Source organism: Exophiala dermatitidis (assembly GCF_000230625.1).
Source record: "Exophiala dermatitidis NIH/UT8656 unplaced genomic scaffold supercont1.2, whole genome shotgun sequence".
Taxonomy (NCBI): domain Eukaryota; kingdom Fungi; phylum Ascomycota; class Eurotiomycetes; order Chaetothyriales; family Herpotrichiellaceae; genus Exophiala; species Exophiala dermatitidis.
The window spans coordinates 2,303,344-2,322,639 of NW_008751647.1; the positions used below are offsets into that span (position 1 = coordinate 2,303,344).

General features: G+C 51.9%; 5 protein-coding genes across 5 annotated transcripts; 3 read left to right on the forward strand and 2 right to left on the reverse strand.

Moving 5' to 3' along the window:
* Positions 1 to 424: 424 nt before the first annotated feature.
* On the reverse strand, positions 425 to 5,271 carry HMPREF1120_02320 (DNA-directed RNA polymerase III subunit C2). The gene is made up of 2 exons (XM_009156358.1): positions 4,555 to 5,271; positions 425 to 4,491 (listed from the first exon to the last, which is right to left on the reverse strand). Exons 1-2 carry the CDS (start codon positions 4,624 to 4,626, stop codon positions 886 to 888), a joined length of 3,678 nt encoding a protein of 1,225 aa, XP_009154606.1. The 5' UTR covers positions 4,627 to 5,271; the 3' UTR covers positions 425 to 885.
* A 2,948-nt stretch (positions 5,272 to 8,219) lies between these two features.
* Positions 8,220 to 11,837, forward strand: HMPREF1120_02321 (uncharacterized protein; the record flags this gene model as incomplete). The annotated part of the gene is made up of 4 exons (XM_009156359.1): positions 8,220 to 8,471; positions 8,714 to 9,168; positions 9,462 to 9,699; positions 9,762 to 11,837. 4 exons carry the CDS (start codon positions 8,220 to 8,222, stop codon positions 11,835 to 11,837), a joined length of 3,021 nt encoding a protein of 1,006 aa, XP_009154607.1.
* An 862-nt stretch (positions 11,838 to 12,699) lies between these two features.
* On the forward strand, positions 12,700 to 14,438 carry HMPREF1120_02322 (origin recognition complex subunit 5; the record flags this gene model as incomplete). The annotated part of the gene is made up of 3 exons (XM_009156360.1): positions 12,700 to 12,795; positions 12,851 to 13,213; positions 13,269 to 14,438. The coding sequence occupies 3 exons, from the start codon at positions 12,700 to 12,702 to the stop codon at positions 14,436 to 14,438; spliced, it is 1,629 nt and encodes a 542-aa protein (XP_009154608.1).
* Positions 14,439 to 15,005: 567 nt separating this feature from the next.
* HMPREF1120_02323 (uncharacterized protein) lies at positions 15,006 to 16,805 on the forward strand (the record flags this gene model as incomplete). The annotated part of the gene is made up of 1 exon (XM_009156361.1): positions 15,006 to 16,805. One exon carries the CDS (start codon positions 15,006 to 15,008, stop codon positions 16,803 to 16,805), a length of 1,800 nt encoding a protein of 599 aa, XP_009154609.1.
* A 294-nt stretch (positions 16,806 to 17,099) lies between these two features.
* Positions 17,100 to 19,267, reverse strand: HMPREF1120_02324 (V-type proton ATPase catalytic subunit A; the record flags this gene model as incomplete). The annotated part of the gene is made up of 3 exons (XM_009156362.1): positions 17,100 to 18,111; positions 18,160 to 18,772; positions 18,826 to 19,267. 3 exons carry the CDS (start codon positions 19,265 to 19,267, stop codon positions 17,100 to 17,102), a joined length of 2,067 nt encoding a protein of 688 aa, XP_009154610.1.
* Positions 19,268 to 19,296: the final 29 nt, after the last annotated feature.

Genomic DNA, 19,296 nt, shown 5'->3' on the forward strand with positions numbered 1-19,296 from the left:
TGGAATGTCTTCTGGGCTATCTTTGGGACGTTGTTCGATGCATTTGGGATGGATGCCATGGAATACCTTGGGTGGGAGATGCCGGGGCTGGTGGTGGTGGTGGTGATGCTGATGGGGAGTTTCCTCGAGCAGCAGAGGAAAAGTAAAATGCAAACCACTCTGCGCGCCCGCCTGCATGCCTCCTTGCGTTCTTGCCGGCTGTTTAGGCAGCGTGAGTCGGTTGACGGATCGTCGCACGACCTGCTGCACGCTTGCTAGGGAGAAGAAAGAAAGCAAGAAAACAGAGGGAAAAGGAACACATTTTTGCCTGTCTGTCTATTTAGTTGTCCGTTTGTCTTGTTATTCGAATGTATGTTGTACACCTTAAATTTACTCTTTCCTGTAAAATGATTGCGCGCTCGAGCCGAGTTTGAGATAGACATTAAAGAGTTGTAAATTTCTACTTCTCTACGGAGCGACCAGATCGATAGGATAAAAATACGTGACTTGGCTCCGTTTGAAGAACCTAGGCATCATTTCAGGATTCAGATTCATTTTTCCATTGAATAGTGTCGCTATCCATTGCTATTCTTGCTTATGCCATAATCCCCATTCCATGCTATGCTATGCTATGCTGATCAAAGTCATCCAGTTCATTCTCCATGTCATGCTCTCGAATAGTCACACCGTCTCCATCCCTTCCGTCTCAATATGTAGCACATCTCTCATTTTGTCTCCTTGCCTCCTCGGTCTGGCACGAAAAGGAAGGGAAAGGGAAAAAAAAAAAAAAATCAAGCAACTGATGCTCTCTGCTTAGATCAACGCTGCAAGCAAGAGCTTAACATATGCCATCCCATGGGATTATTGAACTTCTTGATTGCAAATGCATCCCGTGATTCACCACGATCAAGCTCTTCTAGAGCCATCGGCAGGGAACTCATCCGACACGATCAACCTCGTGTTGACATTCATGGACCCCAACTCATTAAGCAGGAGCTTGAAAGCATAAGGGAGAGTCATCCTGACAACATTGGAACCAGATTCGCCAGCAGTGGCGCAGCGTTGGCACCAGCGACCAAAGGCCATAAAGCCACAAGATTCGCAGACATCGACCTCATGCTTGTCACTGGACAGCATGAGACGCTCCCTGAGTAATTGTGACGCGCCATATGCAATGAGACAATCACGTTCCATTTCTCCGAGACGCAGACCACCATCCCTGGATCGACCTTCTGTGGGCTGGCGGGTGAGGATGGCTCGTGGACCTCGGGACCGGCTGTGCATTTTATCTTGCACCATGTGCTTGAGTTTCTGGTAGTAGATGGGACCCATAAAGACGTATGCCGGGAGCGGCTCGCCGGTGATACCGGAAGTGAGATAGTCCTTGCCATCATAGCTATAACCTGCCTCGATGAGGGCCTTGGACAAATCTGCGAGCTTGCTGCCGCCGAATGCGGTGCCATATTCGAACTTGCCCTTCAAGATACCGGCTTTGCCAGCAACAAGCTCCAGCATCTTGCCAACCGTCATTCGCGAGGGGAAACCATGCGGATTCATGATAATGTCCGGGGTGATGCCGCGGTCCGAGAACGGCATGTCCACTTGCTCCGCAATGATTCCAACCACACCTTTCTGTCCGTGACGAGACGAGAATTTGTCCCCCACCTCGGGAACTCGAGTCTGTCGTGTCTGAATCTTGATGAGCTGGTTGCCGGATTCGACCTCGGACACCATCACTTTGTCGATATAGCTCGGGTCCGGAAGCCGATATTTCTGCGCCTGTGGCATTAAAGACGTTCCCAGACTGTTGGACGCCGTATCTGATAGACCAGAAGAGTTGGCATTTTCCGGTACATATTTGTTGACGTACACCTCGCCTTGGCTGACTTTGGCGCCTACTGATGCAATGCCGTCTTCATCGAGCAACGCGTGCGCTTTGACCGGGACTCCATTTTCCATGGTCGGTCCTTCCACGGTATCTTTGGTGCCGTTTGCATACAGTTTGAGACTCACGGGATACTTTCTCAGAACCTGACAGCGACCAAATCCACGGTCCACTGACGCCTTGTTGAGCACCAGGGCATCTTCGATATCGTACCCACTGTAAGACATCACGGCCACTGTGGCGTTTTGTCCGGCAGGAAGCTTGTCGTATTTGACTAGTTCGATGGTTCTTGTCTTGCAAAGGGGTTTTTGAGGGTATACCATGAGGTAAAGCAGCGTATCAATCCGCAAGAATTGGTTGTTGGCGATGAATCCAATGGCTTGCTTACCCATTGCACACTGGTATGTATTTCGCGGAGACTGGTTGTGGTGCGGATATGGGATTAGCCCGGCTACGGCGCCGAGGACAGTGAAGGGCTCGATCTCCAAGTGTGTCGTGGATGCGTTGATATCAGATTCATACAGGGCAATATTGCTGTCGTTTTCTTCATTGACGTCCAGGTATTCGACCAGGCCACGCGCCAAAAAGTCGTCAAAATCCATCGATCCCTGTCGAAGTGATTTGAGGTATCGCTTAGTGACCTTCGACTTCTTGTCTTCCACAATGATAAGTGGCCGACAAATGCGTCCTTCATCGGTTGCCACATTGATTGTACGGTGGTGGTGATTAATGAAGGTAGATACGAATTCGGAAACGCGGCCGGATCTGCGTAAACGTCGGAATGATGTGAGAAAGTGTGAGGGTTGCCGGGTGGTTGCGACTGGAGTACCGTTTAAAAGAACAAGATAGGAGCCAGGAGCATAGAGCTCGGTACCGCCCACAGTCACGATATCTTCAGCACCAAGCATGAAGATGAGACGCTTAATTGGAGCTTCTTCGTCATCGGTTGTAATATGAGTCATGAGTGCAAGATTCTTGACAAGACCACAAGCTTCACCCTCAGGGGTATCGGCAGGACAGAGCATTCCAAAGGACGATGGTTGCAGCGCTCTAGGACCGCTCACCTTTCGAGTCTTTTCGAATTGACTCGATATTCGGGTCATCATACCAAGGGAAGCGATAAAGCTCAACCTGCTGAGCAGATGGGTGACACCGGCTCTGTCCATCCTGAACCGCTTCAGGTTCCAGTTGCCTGTGGCTATCGCCCTGTTCATCCCCTGGGTGATGTGGTTTGCGTGGCCCATCATCACGGTACATGGATCGGCCATTTCGGTCCTGTTTGGTTTTCGCAAAACCTTGTCCATATTCATTTTAATGTCGTAATTGTATTTCTTGAACAGATCTTCAAAAAGTAAAGACAACAGCTGGCCAGCCAGTTCCAAACGTTTGTTACCGACGTAATCTCTGTCATCCACGAGTGCAGGGTTTTGCTTCGCCATCAAGACTCGACGAGCCATGTGCGCAACATAGATGGCTTTCGGTCTGAAGTTGAGATTTTCAATGGGGACATGGGCAATGAAAACGTTGCTGACAGCCTCCAGGGCCTCCTGGACGTAGTTTCGTCGCGATTGCCCGAATGGCGTTGGTTTCCGTGTAATCTTGATACGCGCTCCAAGGTAGTCGAGCGCCTGTTGTTGTGTGTGGATGCCAAGTTTGATGGTTTCTTCAAAATTGATTGCAAAATCATCTTGAAGAGTACTGTCTGTCCCAGCCACGATAGCCATCATGTCCATGTCCGAAGTGACGCCCATTGCTTTCAACAGGACACAGATGGGCACGTCTTCGTTCAAGATGTTATGGCGCATGTATAACATGTCTTTCTTGAGGACGATGTAACTCTTCGACTTTCTTGCATGGGTGGAGCTGGTAACTGAGGCGGTAATGAGTTCCTTTTTTGGATCGGCTTCGACAATGATTCGATTCTTGCTGAGTTGTTCCTGTACGAGAATAACCTTCTCGGTTCCGTTGACGATAAAATAACCACCGGGGTCAAGAGGGCACTCGTCCATTGCACACATTTCGGCTTCTGATTTATTTGCAAGAACACATCGCGAACTCCTGAGCATGATTGGCAGGCGCCCGATTGGCATGCCTTTACGCCGGTAGGCGACCTTGGACTTTGTATACCGAATATCGACGAGAATCGGAGCCGCATATGTCATGTCCCGCAATCGACACTCGTTTGGTGTGACTGTAGATTCGTCCTTCGAATCTCTGAGGTCGCCCATATGCTCGTCATATCTGCGCGGCTTTCCAACATAGATATTTTCATACTTGATGTAAAAGTCCGGATCAATATCGCTGGTAATGACGGGCTCCGCGTCGATGATTTTCTTCAGTTCAACTTCGACAAAGTGGTTGAAGGAGTCGATATGTTGCTTGACCAATCCTTTCACCTTCAGAAAAGCAGGCAGTAGATTCCATTTGTCCCGAGCGGTATCGATAGGGTCCGTCAAGGATTTGTCGTAATAAAAGGGTTCCAACGCAGCATCAAAGCTGTCAGCATGGTGGTATGGCTTGCAGCTATGTTTTTCGGATTTCGACTCGTCCTTCCCGCTCCGACCGTGTGAATGTATTTCTCCCGTGGTGGATGTGACAGCAGGCGGAGCAGCCCTGCGAGGAACAGCCTTCAAAACATCAGTCAAAACGCCCTACATGCCTTGATTCTGTGACCGGGCTTTTCAACGTACCTTTGGTACCGGGTTGCGAGATGTCTGTTGCGATGCGGCGGCGGCGCCGTCGGCCTTTCTTTTCGGCGGCATTTGGGATTCGCGGGATATAGAGAGCAGCTTGTGTCAAAGAACTAGACTGCTCACTTGCTGAGCAGAGTTCGTTGCCACAGTGCCATACAAAGGACGAAGAAAGTATTTGCGCATTTGAGGCCAAACTCGTAGCCACAGCGCGGTGGGCAACGCAAATCTACAATCGTACAGCCAGGCTGCGGGCCAGAAAAATTCTGCCGCTTCTGTCGCCGCCTGCTGCGGGATTGTTTGGGCAGGCGGTGAGGCCAGCCTTGCCGCAAGAAACTGGCAAGGGAGGTTAAGCGAATAAGCGAACCTTGATTAGTCATTTGCTCTAAGTGGCCTTCACCTACGGTGGCCTCGGCCGTCAAATTCAGTGCAGTGGTGCCTGGTGGCAGGCAATAACCAAACATCGGTATGCAACCGTGAGGCCTACAGTACTAGTATTGTAACGGCCTTCGCTCGAAGCTGAAGTGGCATGTAGCAGGCGACGCATGGTCGGTGTCTCCCGTCTCGTCGGGTAACGGGTAACACTGGCATGTAATAATGTCCATGGCACACAAGACGAATAGGCAGTCCCGGAGATGCTGAAACATCTTTGCCCGAAGCGGCCTTACAGCGAGGGGGATACGTCGCACAACAGCGCTGACCAAGTGCATTTACCGAGCGAGGTTGAGGTCAGAAAGCTTGCCATCGGACTCCTTGCAGCTCGGTGACGGCAAGTTCTGTCCGGTGGGCGTGGGCTCGACAGATCCCCATGCAGGGGGCTGCAACACTGCCGCCGGCGCAGAGTGTAACCTCCCGTCTATCCCGAGAGCAGCTTGGGACCCCAGACTTACAACCTCAAGCCTCAGCTAGAAGAGCCTTGTTTCTCGGGCGAACATCGTAGGTGCCGTATATCCTTACAGCGAAGGTGCTAGGTATCTTTGGGTTGCGGGGCGCAGTCTACAATGTACAGGGAGCATAAAAGGCTTTCCCATATCTTGGTCCCGGTGGCGACGGGGGAGGTGCTGTTCTTCTGAACGTGGCGCCGGCTGTGAACCGTCGAGAGACGACAGACAAGACGCAAGGGCTGAAATGCAGGATCGAAAAGAGCGACATCATCGCGCAGCAAGTCGGTGCCTGATGCCGCTCCTCGGCACCAGTAATAAAGAAACCTGGTATGCTTCGAACAGCCGTGAATGGACAAGGATGACCAGGATGGCACCACACACAATTGAAGGCTCTTTGATGTCAGCTCATTAATGATCGTCTGTAGACTACTAGTACGAGATCACGAGTTCTTGCACTCGTATCGGGATAATAATAATGATGGTATCTCTCCAGCAGAGGCGCACCGCCTGTCCACCATGTGCTCATGTGTCTGTCCGTCTCGGGTGCCATTATTGTCAATGGTAGCGTGGGAGTTGATAATGGATGACAGGACCCGTGGTTCATGTCTCGCGGACCCCAGCAGGACAGTGGCGAGCATTCCTTCCGGTAGAGGGGACTCCGGATTGGATTGCGCCATGCAGATGCGCGAGCACAATAATGGAGTCAAAGGCCAGGGAGTCCTCGTCCATCGTTCACGCCACAAACGCCGTTTCTCAAGGTGCAGGAGTCGCTGAAAATGCGCATATCCATCATGCTGAGGATCGGGACATTCGCTTTCGCGATAACCATGGTCGGAACTGCTCTCCTGTCACCCACGCTTCACATAATAATCAATAAAATAATAGCCCTGGAGTGATATACGTGATATACAGTATACGGTCCTCACTCGTTTGAAAACTCCCAGAGCGGGCCCCTTATTTCCCTGCTCCTCAGCCATCCTGACCGCCTTTTCGTCCAGTGGCTGCGGCTTTGGCTGGGATTGGGGACTTGAGAGACGCCATCGAAGCCAACTTCACTATTCCCCACATCCTGCAAGATTGAAGAGACATTCGTCTCACCAGGCGCTGGTTCGATGGGTCGAGATCAAACCCATCGGCATCGACAGACTGACGGTCGCGATGCGCACTGCAATGTTCGTTCTACAGCTGTACTGCACTGTACTAGTATATCTATCGGTGCCATCAGCCTGAATGACGATGTGGCCGCCGCTTCCACACTCGTTCTTGTGCTGCAGACGTTGATAGGCGGCTCCGAAACGTCGACATGTCAAAAGTCTTCAGGGACTCCGAGGAGGCGACCTCTTCATATTTACTTCGCCTTCGCTCTGTTGTCACATTGGGCCTTTATGGTCAAGGGGTTGACTTGCTGGTTGTCATGACCATCAGTCCACAGGAGGGGTGTCAATGCCAGCCCACTACAGCTGCTTTCTCCAGCCACTACTTAAAAATCGCTGGCAAGTTCAACTCTTCGTTACGCTAAAGGCTTGTATCGTGTCCGCGTGAAGCTTCCTCAGGTTGCAGCTGTGTTCAAGTGCCCATATTGCTGGGATATTGTCTCCATTGTGTCTCTGTACCTATATCTACAATCTATACAGTATATCTATTCAACGACAGGCGCGCGTGAAGTGGTGCAGTCGCTGCAGCAGATGCTCATTTCATGCAGCGGTGGACGTCCCGCTTCGAACCCGATCTTCGTGCTCGTGGTTGTCACCGTCTGCCGCTCGAGGCTGGCCCTCGACACCCTACCCCTGTTCGTCTGTCGAGGGATAGTATGCCCCTCGACTGGCGAGTCCTGCCTGCAGGTGGTTTAGTTGGATGGTTAGCCCAACTGGCTAGGCAAAGGGAGGGGCCTAGTGCCTGAATGGGGCCCGAAGCGCCCCCAGTCTTTCAGCTGGCGGGCTGTGAGTGGCACACGGGTAGAGCCCCCAGCCATAGTGCACCCACGCTGGCCTCCTGCATGGTTCAACTCGTAAACCACCTCGTCTGGGCTCTGGGCCTGAGATCCACGCTGGCTTCTGGCGCTTGCCTCAAAGCGACCGCCCTGAAAATCCCCCCTCAGACTCGGAGGGCAGAGACACTGCAGTGGCAGACTGCCCTGCCCTGTCCTGCCCTGCAGTGCGCTGTGCTGTACAGGGAGGCAGCCTCCACTGCAGTGTTGCTCCGGCCGGCTTGCTCGACCTGTCGAGTGTTGTCTAGCCTCCAAATGCTACACCTCGTCTCCAGGGTCGAGCCGTCCACTCTCCTCCTGCAGTATCTCAACAACTCCTTGTAACATTATTTCTTTCTGTTCCTTTTCGTGCCATTTTGTTGTTTCGGATCACGGTCGTTATAGCATATTTCGGCTGTCGTGCTGCTTTCCAGCACGCACGCAGCGATTTGCTGCTGTTCTCTGTCGCTCGTCGTGGCCGCCTGACCACAACCCCCCCATTCTCCGCGACTGCTTACAGCGTTCCTTCCAAGTACATAGTCCTCGTGGACGGCGTCGCAGTGGACGAAGGTGGACATCATATGAGGAAATAACTACATCACTGCAACCGCTACCGGTATGTCCCTTCAGGACCAGCAAACCGAGCATTCCCCCTCGCATCTGCCCAACGAGGCCTCTGGTGTCGGATTGGAGGACCGTCTCCCCTGGGATGACTGCCAGTCTCAGCCTGTCCCATTCAGATGCTTTCCAATGCAATGCTTCTAGCTCTGGACCGGAAACCTGCTGACGCTGGGCTCTCAGTGCAGACCGTCGATATGGCTTACTCGAATACCCTCAGTGGCCGCCTGGAAGAGCTACGCTTCCCCAGCTTGAGGTCCCCGGACATAGAAGGACCGCTGAGTCCAAACGGGTCCTCAATAAGAGAGCAAAAACCCTTTTTCTCGAACATACATACCTCGTCCGGTGATGCGCGTGCGAGCCTCCAGCGTCGCTTTACGACCGATTCGAGTAAGATGCCTGTGGGGCGGCCATATGGACAACAATATGCTGCTATAACCCCGAACGTGGTAGGTGACAATTGCTCGCGACAAGAAGTGGACAGTTATTGGTGATACTTCGGCCCATTGTCGAGTCGGAGCAGCGAGGAATGGAATCCAGACCTTGGTCACTGCAAATATCGCCCAGCCCAATGCCCCTGTCCTCTCCATATCTCTACCACATTTGTTTCGCATCTTTCCACAGGAGACCCAGCCCTCGCGTTTCACAAACTCCCGGAGCCAACATAGAGGCTAACACTCGTCTGCCCCAGGCGAAGAACAAGCAGATCTACGAAGACATCCAAAGTGCGAAACGCAAGGCTGAGGAGCAATTGCGTCTTCTCGAGTTGCAAGAACGAACCCTACAGATGGGGGCAAGTTCTCAAGACCTCGAGCGTATTTCGACCCGCCTGAATCGAATCAGCTTGAATGGGCCGGTCAGCGAACCCACGACTCCTCCTGAATATGCCGATAGTGGACTCAGTAATCGGTTTTCCCGCTCCAGTCGTCTGTCCATGAACAGCATCATGTCACCGCCCGGTCTAAGCAAACGCTTTTCCCAGTCCAGTTCTCAGATCACCTCTCCACCTGCCAACCGTCTTTCCGGAAACGGACTCTACAGTCAGTCCGAGAAGCCTTCGGCCAAGTCAGTCCCAGGCTCTCGTCGTGGATCTGACGAGGACGAGTACTATCCGGAGGATATGCCTCCCACACGGGGTGCTGCATCGTAAGTCCCTTTCTAGGTTGTCATTGATTGATTCTTTCCCTGTACATTGTCTTTAAAACTGGCCCAAGTCACGTGATGAATTTCACTTTCGTATCATCACGTGATGAGTCTCTTTTCACGTGACCTTCACCTCAGGGGCTAGTCACTGCTTGTTGTGCTCCACGCACGCTTCGTATTCTTGTGCACGCCTCAACGCACCTCAGTTATCTGCTATCACCCTGTTCTCAACGCACCTCATTCATCTGCTACCACCTTATTCTTCCTTGGCGCACTTCTGACTCTCTTATCCTCAGTTTCAATCGCTTTTCTATGCCAGTCAATAGTTCTCGTCATCCTCAACGTCTCAGTGTAAGCGGAGCAACCTCAGGTAATGCATTTGGCCTAGCAAACACCACCAGCTTCCTCTTTGATGAAGACGAGGACAAACACTTGTCTCTCAACGCTATCGACTTGAAGTCTCCAGTTGCCAAGGCATTTGCGCAACTCGAGGGTGACGATACCTTTCCTACTCTGACGAGTGACGGCCTCAAGGTATGTACTTTAACTCACTCCTCTAGCAGTGTCTCGAACACTCGCTAACTGGACTTTCTCAGCTTTCTGCCAACTCGGCTGCCCTGGACCTCGCCAATTCAAAGACTCCAGACGTGGACTGGACTCTCGGATCGCGCTACAAGCCAGCTCACCAGAGCATGCCACACACCGATTCGTCTATGTACCGACCTGTTCTGAGCAACCTCAGTGTCAACAGTCCAGCAGCCGATCGCCCTGCTGATCTGTCTCGTCGCAAGTCGCAGCGTCATTCTATGGGAGTCACTTTCGAGGAGAACGCGCCTTTGCCATCGTCTCTTCCTGTCTCTCGCCCAGCGTCCCTGCAAACCTCGTACTCGACTAACGACGTTCCCACTGTCAGAAAGTCACTCAATCTGGAGTCGGCTGCGACACCATCCAAAATGCAAACTGATCAACAATTTCATAACCACAACGTCAGTCTCGGCCGTGTCCCTGCCGGCGCAATGAACAACCGTCAAAGCCGCGAGCTGACCAACGGATCTGCCAAGATCGACGACAAGTCTAACATGTCTAACATGTCTGCTGCCACTCTCCCGGGTCTGCATGCCAGCGTTGCACCCTTCAACACAGCTGTCGTCACAACCGAGTCCAACATGACCGGTCCTTCCGGCCCAACTGCCAACTACCCACCACCCCAGCAGTACCAATACAACATGCAGACCTTCAATGTCAGCCAGATGAACCCACAGCCGGGTATGGGCAACGCGACTCCAGGCTATGGCCAGGGAGCAGTGATCCTGGGAATTGGCAACGGTATCACTGCCCCAGGTACACGTGCACCGATCGGCGGTCGTCGCAACCATGGCGACGAAGCTCGCTTCGCCAATATGCCACTTGAGAATTATCGCGGCTCGTTGTATGAGCTTTGCAAGGATCAGCACGGCTGTCGCTACCTTCAGCGCAAGCTCGAGGACGGCAACGAGGAACACATTCAAGCGATCTTTGCCGAGACATGCCCCCACATCATTGAGCTGATGACCGACCCCTTCGGCAACTATCTCTGCCAGAAGCTCTTCGAATTCTGCACCGAAGAACAGCGCACTGCACTCATCAACACTGCAGCTCCGGCGTTGACCACCATTGCCTTGAATCAACATGGTACCCGTGCTCTGCAGAAGATGATCGAATTTGTTCGTACCGAGGAACAAGTTGAGACCATCATTCGCGCCTTGTCTGATCGTGTCGTCGATCTCGTTCAAGATCTCAACGGCAACCACGTTGTCCAGAAGTGTCTTACCCGCCTTGGTGCTGAGCGCTCGCAGTTCATCTATGACGCAGTTGGCAAGTACTGTGTGGTGGTCGGTACCCATCGCCATGGCTGTTGTGTTCTTCAACGCTGCATCGACCATGCTCAGGGATTCCAGCGTGCTCAGCTCATTGCGAGAATCACTCACTGTGCCTTTGACTTGGTTCAGGACCCATTTGGTAATTACGTCGTTCAGTACATTCTCGATCTGGACGAAATCTCCTTCACCAAACCACTGTGCGAGAGTTTCCTGGGTAGGATTCCGCAGTTGTCGAAGCAGAAGTTCAGCTCCAATGTCATTGAGAAATGCCTGCGTACCGCTGACAGCGACACCAAGCGTCGCATGATTGAGGAGATGCTCATTGGCAACGAGCTCGAAAAGATGCTTCGCGACGCGTTTGCAAACTACGTTGTCCAGACTGCTTTGGAGTTTGCGGATCCCCAAACCAAGATGCGTCTGGTCGATGCTGTTCGTCCTATCCTGCCAATGATCAAGCAGACTCCCCATGGACGTCGCATTGCCGGCAAGATTCTTGGTAACGAAGCCCCGCGTTCCGCACCTGCCGCCAACGACAATATCCTGGCCAGTTTCAATGCTGGTCGCGCCAACAATCGTCGCAATGTCCAGATTGTTGGTGGTGGCTTCAATACCATGCGAACTGCCAATGCCTACGGAGCAAACGACATGACCAACGAGAACATGACTTCTAATGGCAACGCCTACAACATGATGCCAGGTCACGACTCGAACACCAACATGTACAATGCTCGCAATTACGCCAACGAAATCGGACAGGCCGGCTATCCTAGCTTCATGAACGGGGCAGTTGGTGGTTCCAACAATGTCCTCTGAGACACTGGCATGATACCTGGGATGCGGCTCACGATACGATTATGAGTCATGACATGATGAATCCTCGACTTTCTTTTTCTTTCCACCCATGCATCCGTAGAGCAGAGCGAGATGCTCACTGCACCCATGACTCCTGCGTTTTTCACGACTGTATCAATCAAATCAAAAGCGACACCAAAAACATGACGACCCCGCAAATTCACGGCCCGACCATGTATTATGCTCTCTGGATACCATTGGCCCAGCACCAGTCTGGCAGGACATTGGACATTGTACCAAAGCTCGGGGGCTTTGCAAAACATCGAGAACTAGCATGCTGACGACTTGCGCGACAATTTCCCTTTTTTCAAGTCTTTTTTCGTATGTGAGCTGGCGAGTCTTTCCACGACAAGAATGAGGTCACTCATATGAGATCCGACTGGCTATTGTTACTGCAAAGCCTTGGTTATGTACTTAGCAATTGAGGTCACCGTCTTGGCTAGGCTCACTGCATCCAGGGTGACGGTGCCTGTACCAGCACTCACGAGAGATAGAACGCCAGAGGTAGAAAATTGTATTTTAGAAAATTCTTGGTCTGTCGTAGAGCTACATCGGAGTCCAGACTTGTAGTCGTGCTGATAACGACGTAGATGAACTGGGAACAACCAAGTACAACACACTGGCAGTGCTGTCCAATGTCGATGCGGATTAATTGTTATTTATTGAAGTCGTGAGGAGACGCGATTCGGACCACGACGCGTTAATTGACTATCGACTCCTGCGCCGCATCTTGACATTACATACCAGCAAAAGCCGGCAGATTCAGCGCAACAACTTCCATGATTGATATCCTTCAGCAACGCTGGGATCGCCGACGTACATAATGCCGGTATTGCTTCCCCGCGAGCTGGTGCAGTCAATCTCGCAGCATTGTCCATGTCGGGAGGCGCAAATCCTACAATTGGCGACGTACTTCAATGTGAGCCGATCCGATCTTCCCAATGCAATGCGATCATTCACCTGACGTCGAACAGGGCGTTTTTCCTAGCCCCGCGGTCTTGGTGGCCTATGGCCTCGAAAACAGCAACAAGACAAACGTTATAACCAGTGTCTTGGAAAAGAGGGAATACCAATATGCCGTCATACGAAGTCGAGAATGTCTGTCGCCGAGACACCTCCTTTCCAAGATCTTTGCAGAAGTGATCGAAGCTTTTGGACTTGAGTCACAACTCGGGCGGTATGTAAGGGTGGACAGTCTCAATGCCTTGCTTGAGAATATGAGAAAAATCTCCCGGGACACCTGCGGCAGGAGGTTCGTGGTGGTGATAGAAGACATCGACCGGCTGAAACAGGCTGGCACCATGTTACTGCCCGCTCTTGCGCGTTTGGGAGACCAGGTACGTGGCATATCCATACTACTGAATGGGATGACATGGTTGACTTGGTTGACAGATTCCTGGGTTTTCGGTCATAATGACATCCAGTTCTCCGCGACCTCTGATATTACACAGAACGGGAATTCCATATGTCCATTTTCCTCCCTACACGCGCAATGAGGCGGTCAATATCGTCACGTCTGAGGGTCTGCCTCCTCTGCCCAATGACACAGTCGAAATAGACAAAGACGCCCTCACCACAATATATGCCCAATTCGCCGTGACGGTGTACGACTCGCTCATCTCCCCAACATCATCCACCTCAATTCAAAGGTTTCGCACGACTTGCCACAAGCTCTGGCCGAGGTTTATCTTGCCTTTGACCTCAGGTCAAGAGCCTCCTGCCGCTGGTCGCGGGGGTTCATGGGACTTTGCAAAGTTGATCGTGCAAAATCGTGCATTGTTTCAATCCGAGGGCGAGAAGGCGTTGCATCACACTCTCCCTCTGTCTGCTCTGCGGCGGGAGACACTGTCGGATACAAAGTCACTACTATCACACCAGGATGCACCGAGCACTCCATCGAAGAAGACCTTGCTTTCTAATGATGGCCGAGACATGACGACAGTATCAATGCGGCCACCTCTACTGAAACATTTCTCGACACTAGTCTTGATATCTTCCTATCTTGCCAGTTATACGCCTCCCAAGCACGACATTCTTCTGTTTTCTCGTCTAAGCTCTAGCTCGGTGACAGTGAGCAGAAAGATACGAAGACTGAAGGGAACGCCAACGAGAAGGAAAAGTGCGTCGGCGTCGACCCCGACCGGCACGCCGTCGAAAAAGGATGCCGCCGAGACCAAGTCGCCCCGCAGGTCTCGAACGAAATCGCTGTTGGCGGCCAGCGCGGGTCTTGGTGTTTCCCGACCGTTCACACTCGAACGCCTCGTCGCCATTCTACGAGCGGTCCATCCGCATGGCATCCCTAACCGTCCTGGCAAGGGTGTTTGTGATCGTGTCTACCGGGAACTGGGGGAGCTGGAGAGATTGAGGCTTGTGGTCCGTGCCTCCGGGGCGGGTTTTGGAGGAGCTGCGGACGCCCTGGGTGGTGCTGGTACATCAACTGGAGGTGCTGACGATCCCAGTGAAGAGAGATGGCGGATAAACGTCAGTAGGGACTGGGTGGTTGATATGGGTAAGGTTTGGGGGATGAGCATCTGTGAATATGAGGTTGATCATGAATTATGACATGCAACGATTTTGGAACTGTACCAAATGTATTGGTATTATTTATCAGAAGCTTGAGAGCATTCTCGTACTCCATTTTCTCCCTCCGCAATAGTGTACAACATTGTATACCGAACTCGAAAGTAGTCGATCAGGCTGCGCTGTTCCTTTTTGGGTATAGCCGTGCCAGTGACTTCAATTCAAAGTCCGAAGCCCTCGACTTCAAGTTGCCACTATAAACTCGTTTCAACTGTAGATCTACGACTCCTCGAGAAGGACGAGTTGACTCTGGTAACATCAGTCACATTTCACACCACAGACTTGTCTGAATGAATGTCATGTCTCATTATGTTTGATTGGAACTTTTTGGCGTCAATACCACCACTTCCGTGCGAGAGCAGAGGTCGATATCAAATCCTTTCGAGAACTCACACTTCGACCAACCGACTGGCTTTTTCTGCACTTTGACCACTACCCAGGGCGGGGCCTTGATTGTCCAGAATCTCAGTTACCAATTTTTCTCTTTGGACGAACTGTGTTTAGTTGTCCGGGCCCCAGCCAGTCCGGGCCGATATCCAATTTTCAATCATGCCCGCCGACCTACCAGGATACCACTTTGATCCCGCTACAAACCGATACTACAAGATCCAAGCGAACCACATCGCACCCTCCGGATCCAACTACAGTCGCCAAGCAGTCAACGCCGCCAAAGTGATCAAGCGGACCCAGCACCAAAAAGAAGCCGCTCGCCGCAGCAAACATGCCTCGACGGTGACGCGGTCCAAAGTCTCGCAGACACCATTACTGTCATTCGATCGGCGACTAGGCAACTTACGCACCAGCGCCAGGACCTATGTACGAGAGTACTACGCCGCCAGTCTGTCCGGAGCAGACGCCTTCAGCCGGCCCGTCACCATGCCCCGGATTTTGGGACATGAATACGCTCCCTCAGGACTGGCGGAACAGTTTGCCGTTGCCGAATATTCTGGGTCGTTGCTCACGGCCCAGACGTATCGAGCGGCTGGTGAGCGGACCTTATCTCTTTTGCTTGCATTCGATCGACCACCACAGCAACACCAACAGAACAGTACTTCTTCTGTCGTGCGAGATTACCATTTTTACGATACCAACGACAACCACAATAACGACTCTGATGATGATGATGACGATGACAATGAAGCTCAACAACACCCACAAAGCTGGCCCATGACATTCGGCCCCGAACAACCCAGTACTCAAGGCCACTTATATTCCCCCCACAACCGACGGATCTTACAGAGCGCCCCCAAAATCGACTGTTTGAAATGGATCGGTCCACGACTCGTATGCTGGACACACGAGACACCACAGAGTCCACCACAACTTGCCCAGGATCCCACTGCCATTCTCGATCCGGACATGACCCAATTGGATCCAGAACTTGAATCAGAAGAAAACTACTATGCGAATTCTTACCGGTTCCCTCAATCCGACCTAATCCTATCGCACTACTCATCCGCCTCCTCTTCCGACCCCGGCTCTCGCGCCATCGGTCTCGACATGGTAGTAAAACTACGTTTCCAAGCGCGGATATTGGATCTCGCTACTCCTCCCACCGCCTCTCCCAACATCTCACCCAACTGTCTCGCCATAGCAACCAGCTCCGGCGTCTCCGTAATGACCGATCTCGAATACGCACAACACGTCACCCAAACACCCGTGCGCGGCGAACAGATGAAAGTCGCGTTCAAAGATCCCAATGTTTTAATGGCTGGGTCGAGAGCAGGGAGGTTAGTTTTGTGCGATAGTCGAACAAACACCCAACAAACATCCTCCTCAACCTCCACCTCGTCGTCATCCTCCTCATCAGCTCTACGAATCCAACACTCCAGCGCAATCAGTGGCATCGCCCCCCTCCCCGACGGAAACCGCGTCCTCGTCAACGGATTGACAGATATGAAAATCTACGATTTACGTTTCATCTCGGCTCCCACCAGAAACCCTCCTACTACCCACACCCACCGTCACAACAACAAACATCACCATTATCAACCTTCAAAATACAACCAACGTATCTACACCCCCTCGAATGCTCTAATCACATTCAACGTCGACCAAACAAGACGACAAAACAGGTACGGCTTAGCATTCGCTTACGACCCCGAACTCGATATCGTCCTCAGTGCCTCGACTGATAATCTGCACAATCATCGTGTCGGTCTCTGGTCCGCTGCTTCGGGTCAATTGCTCGACCGTTGTCCGTTGAATAATCGTGTCTTCAAGGAGCCCGTCACTTGTGCCGAGATCGTGCGTCTGAGAGACGGGCCTAAGAGTATCTTGCTGGCTAGCGCGGGCAAGCTTGAGGAATGGTGTGTTCAGGGCAGGGGCTTCGAGTGTGATCAAGAATAAAACTGAGGGGAGAAACATTGCTCGATTGCCTAATAGTAGTAAGCTGGGACTCAACCAGTCTCATATCTTAATTATGTTCCGTTTTGCTGACAACCTGCATGGTTTCAACTGCATACATGTATGCATTGTACAGCGTGAACGTGAAGAGTACTATCGACAAAGGTGGCGAAACTAAGCCTATCCTCAATAATAATAATACTGATACTAGTAGCTATGGCAATTGCATAGCCTTCATCTGATCTGCAGCTTGTGCACCTGGAAGGAATGCTGTCTGCATTCTGTCACGGCTCGCCTTTATTCATCGCTCACACTCGCAAACTTCTCCGACATGCTCTGCAGCAATCTGTCATATTTGGCGGAGACTTCTTCTTGGTTGTCGGGTAGTTCGAACTTCATGCTGCGCAGGCCATGCTGGATGTCGGATGTGGCTTCTCGCACCTTGGCCCAGTTCAGACCGCTTGCCACCGCCTTTTGCGCCTCGTCATGAAATTGCATAAACGCCTTCATCATGTATTCGGTCTTCCACAATGGGCAGAACTGGTCATAGTCACTGTATCCGTTCTGTTGTAAGAAGTCGTCCTTCAACATTGCTGCCACATCAAGCACAATCTTGTCAGGGTCGCCCAATGCAGATTTGCCCACAAGTTGCACAACCTGGTCAAGGTCTTCAGAGTTGGAGAGGAGCTCTTTGATGCGGTCACGCAGCTTGGGGAATTCCGGATGGTCTTTGGCGTAAAACTTGTCCAGAATGTTGGTGTATTTGCTGTACGACAGCGACGTGTTGATGCTGGGGAAGTGCTTCCGCTGTGCCAATTTCTTGTCAAGCCCCCAAAAGACCTGCACGATACCCAGAGTGGCTGATGTGACTGGATCCGAGAAATCTCCTCCGGGAGGCGAGACGGCTCCAACAATCGAAATGCTACCCTTGCGTTCCGGAGATCCCAGAGTAGTCGCTGCGCCTGCTCGTTCGTAAAAGGACGCCAGTTTGGCAGACAGGTAAGCGGGGAAACCTTGGTCTGCAGGCATTTCACCCAAACGCCCAGAAATCTCTCGAAGAGCTTCCGCCCATCGAGAAGATGAATCCGCCATCATGGCAACAGCTTTTCCCTGATCCCGGAAATATTCCGCTACAGTAATTCCGGTATAAATGGAGGCCTCCCGTGCTGCAACCGGCATATTCGAAGTATTGGCTATCAAGCAAGTCCGCTTCATAATTGGCTCTTTTCGGCCTTCGACAGTGATGGAGAGCTCCGGAAAGTCCATCAACACCTCTGCCATTTCGTTCCCCCTCTCCCCACATCGGTTTCTGAAGTCAGCATGGATCACTTGAGGATGGGGAGGACTTCAGACCTACCCAACATAAACAATGATGTCGCTATTGGAGAACTTCGAGACAGACTGCGAGATCACAGTTTTGCCACAACCGAAGGCACCAGGGATACAGACAGTGCCTCCTTGGACAGAAGGGAAGAGGGCGTCAAGCACACGTTGACCGACAATGAAGGGAGAATCTGCTTGAAGACGCTCATTGACAGGCCTTGGTACTCGAACTGGCCATGACTGCATCATGGGATATTCCTTGGTCTCGCCATTGAACTCCACGGTCAGCAATGGCTCAGCGACTGTATATTCTCCTTTGGGTGCAATCTTCTTGATGGTCCCTCTGGCCCGCGGAGGCATGAGAATTCGATGTTCATGCAGAAGACTATTTTCGACGACCTTTCCCCAAACATCTCCACCACTAATATGGTCGCCGACCTTCATGGTTGGAGTGAACGGCCACTTTCTTTCTCGGTCGAGGGCAGGGACAGCAATGCCGCGGGGAATGTAGATGCTCTTGGTCGTATCGGCAATGTTCTTCAATGGACGCTGGATACCGTCGTAGATTGTTTCCATAAGCCCAGGGCCAAGTTCAACAGAGAGCGGTTTGCCAGTCCTCAGGACGGGATCTCCAACGGTAACACCGGCTGAAGGAGGGTCAGTATATCAGAGATCAAGAAGAATGATGACCATGACATACCCGTCTCTTCGTACACTTGAATTGTGGCTTTATCGCCCTCGATGCGGATGACTTCGCCGACCAGCTCGTCATGGCCAACCTTGCACAGCTCATACATAGCTACACCGATCATGTTCTCCGCGACCACGACCGGGCCAGAAACGGAGAAAATGGTCCCATTCTGGTGGTCATGGCCGATACCACTCTCTTTGGCGGCTGGCATCCTTCTGTATGTGTGTGCAGTCGAATGGAGAGCCTGTAGGGGTTGCGGGAAGGCAAAGACGGAGGTGTCAGAGAAGCTGGGACCAGAAAGCTCCCCCTCGAGATCGTCCTCGATAAGATTAGGGAGACCAAGCTGTTGGTGAAGGTACTTGAGGTCGGAGAGGTCCTCGATGCTCTTGCCAGTGATGAATTCGACAATGGACTTTTGGTGTTTAAGACGAGGACGACCAAATCCAAGCATATGAAATCATCAGGAGTTTGAAGCACGGG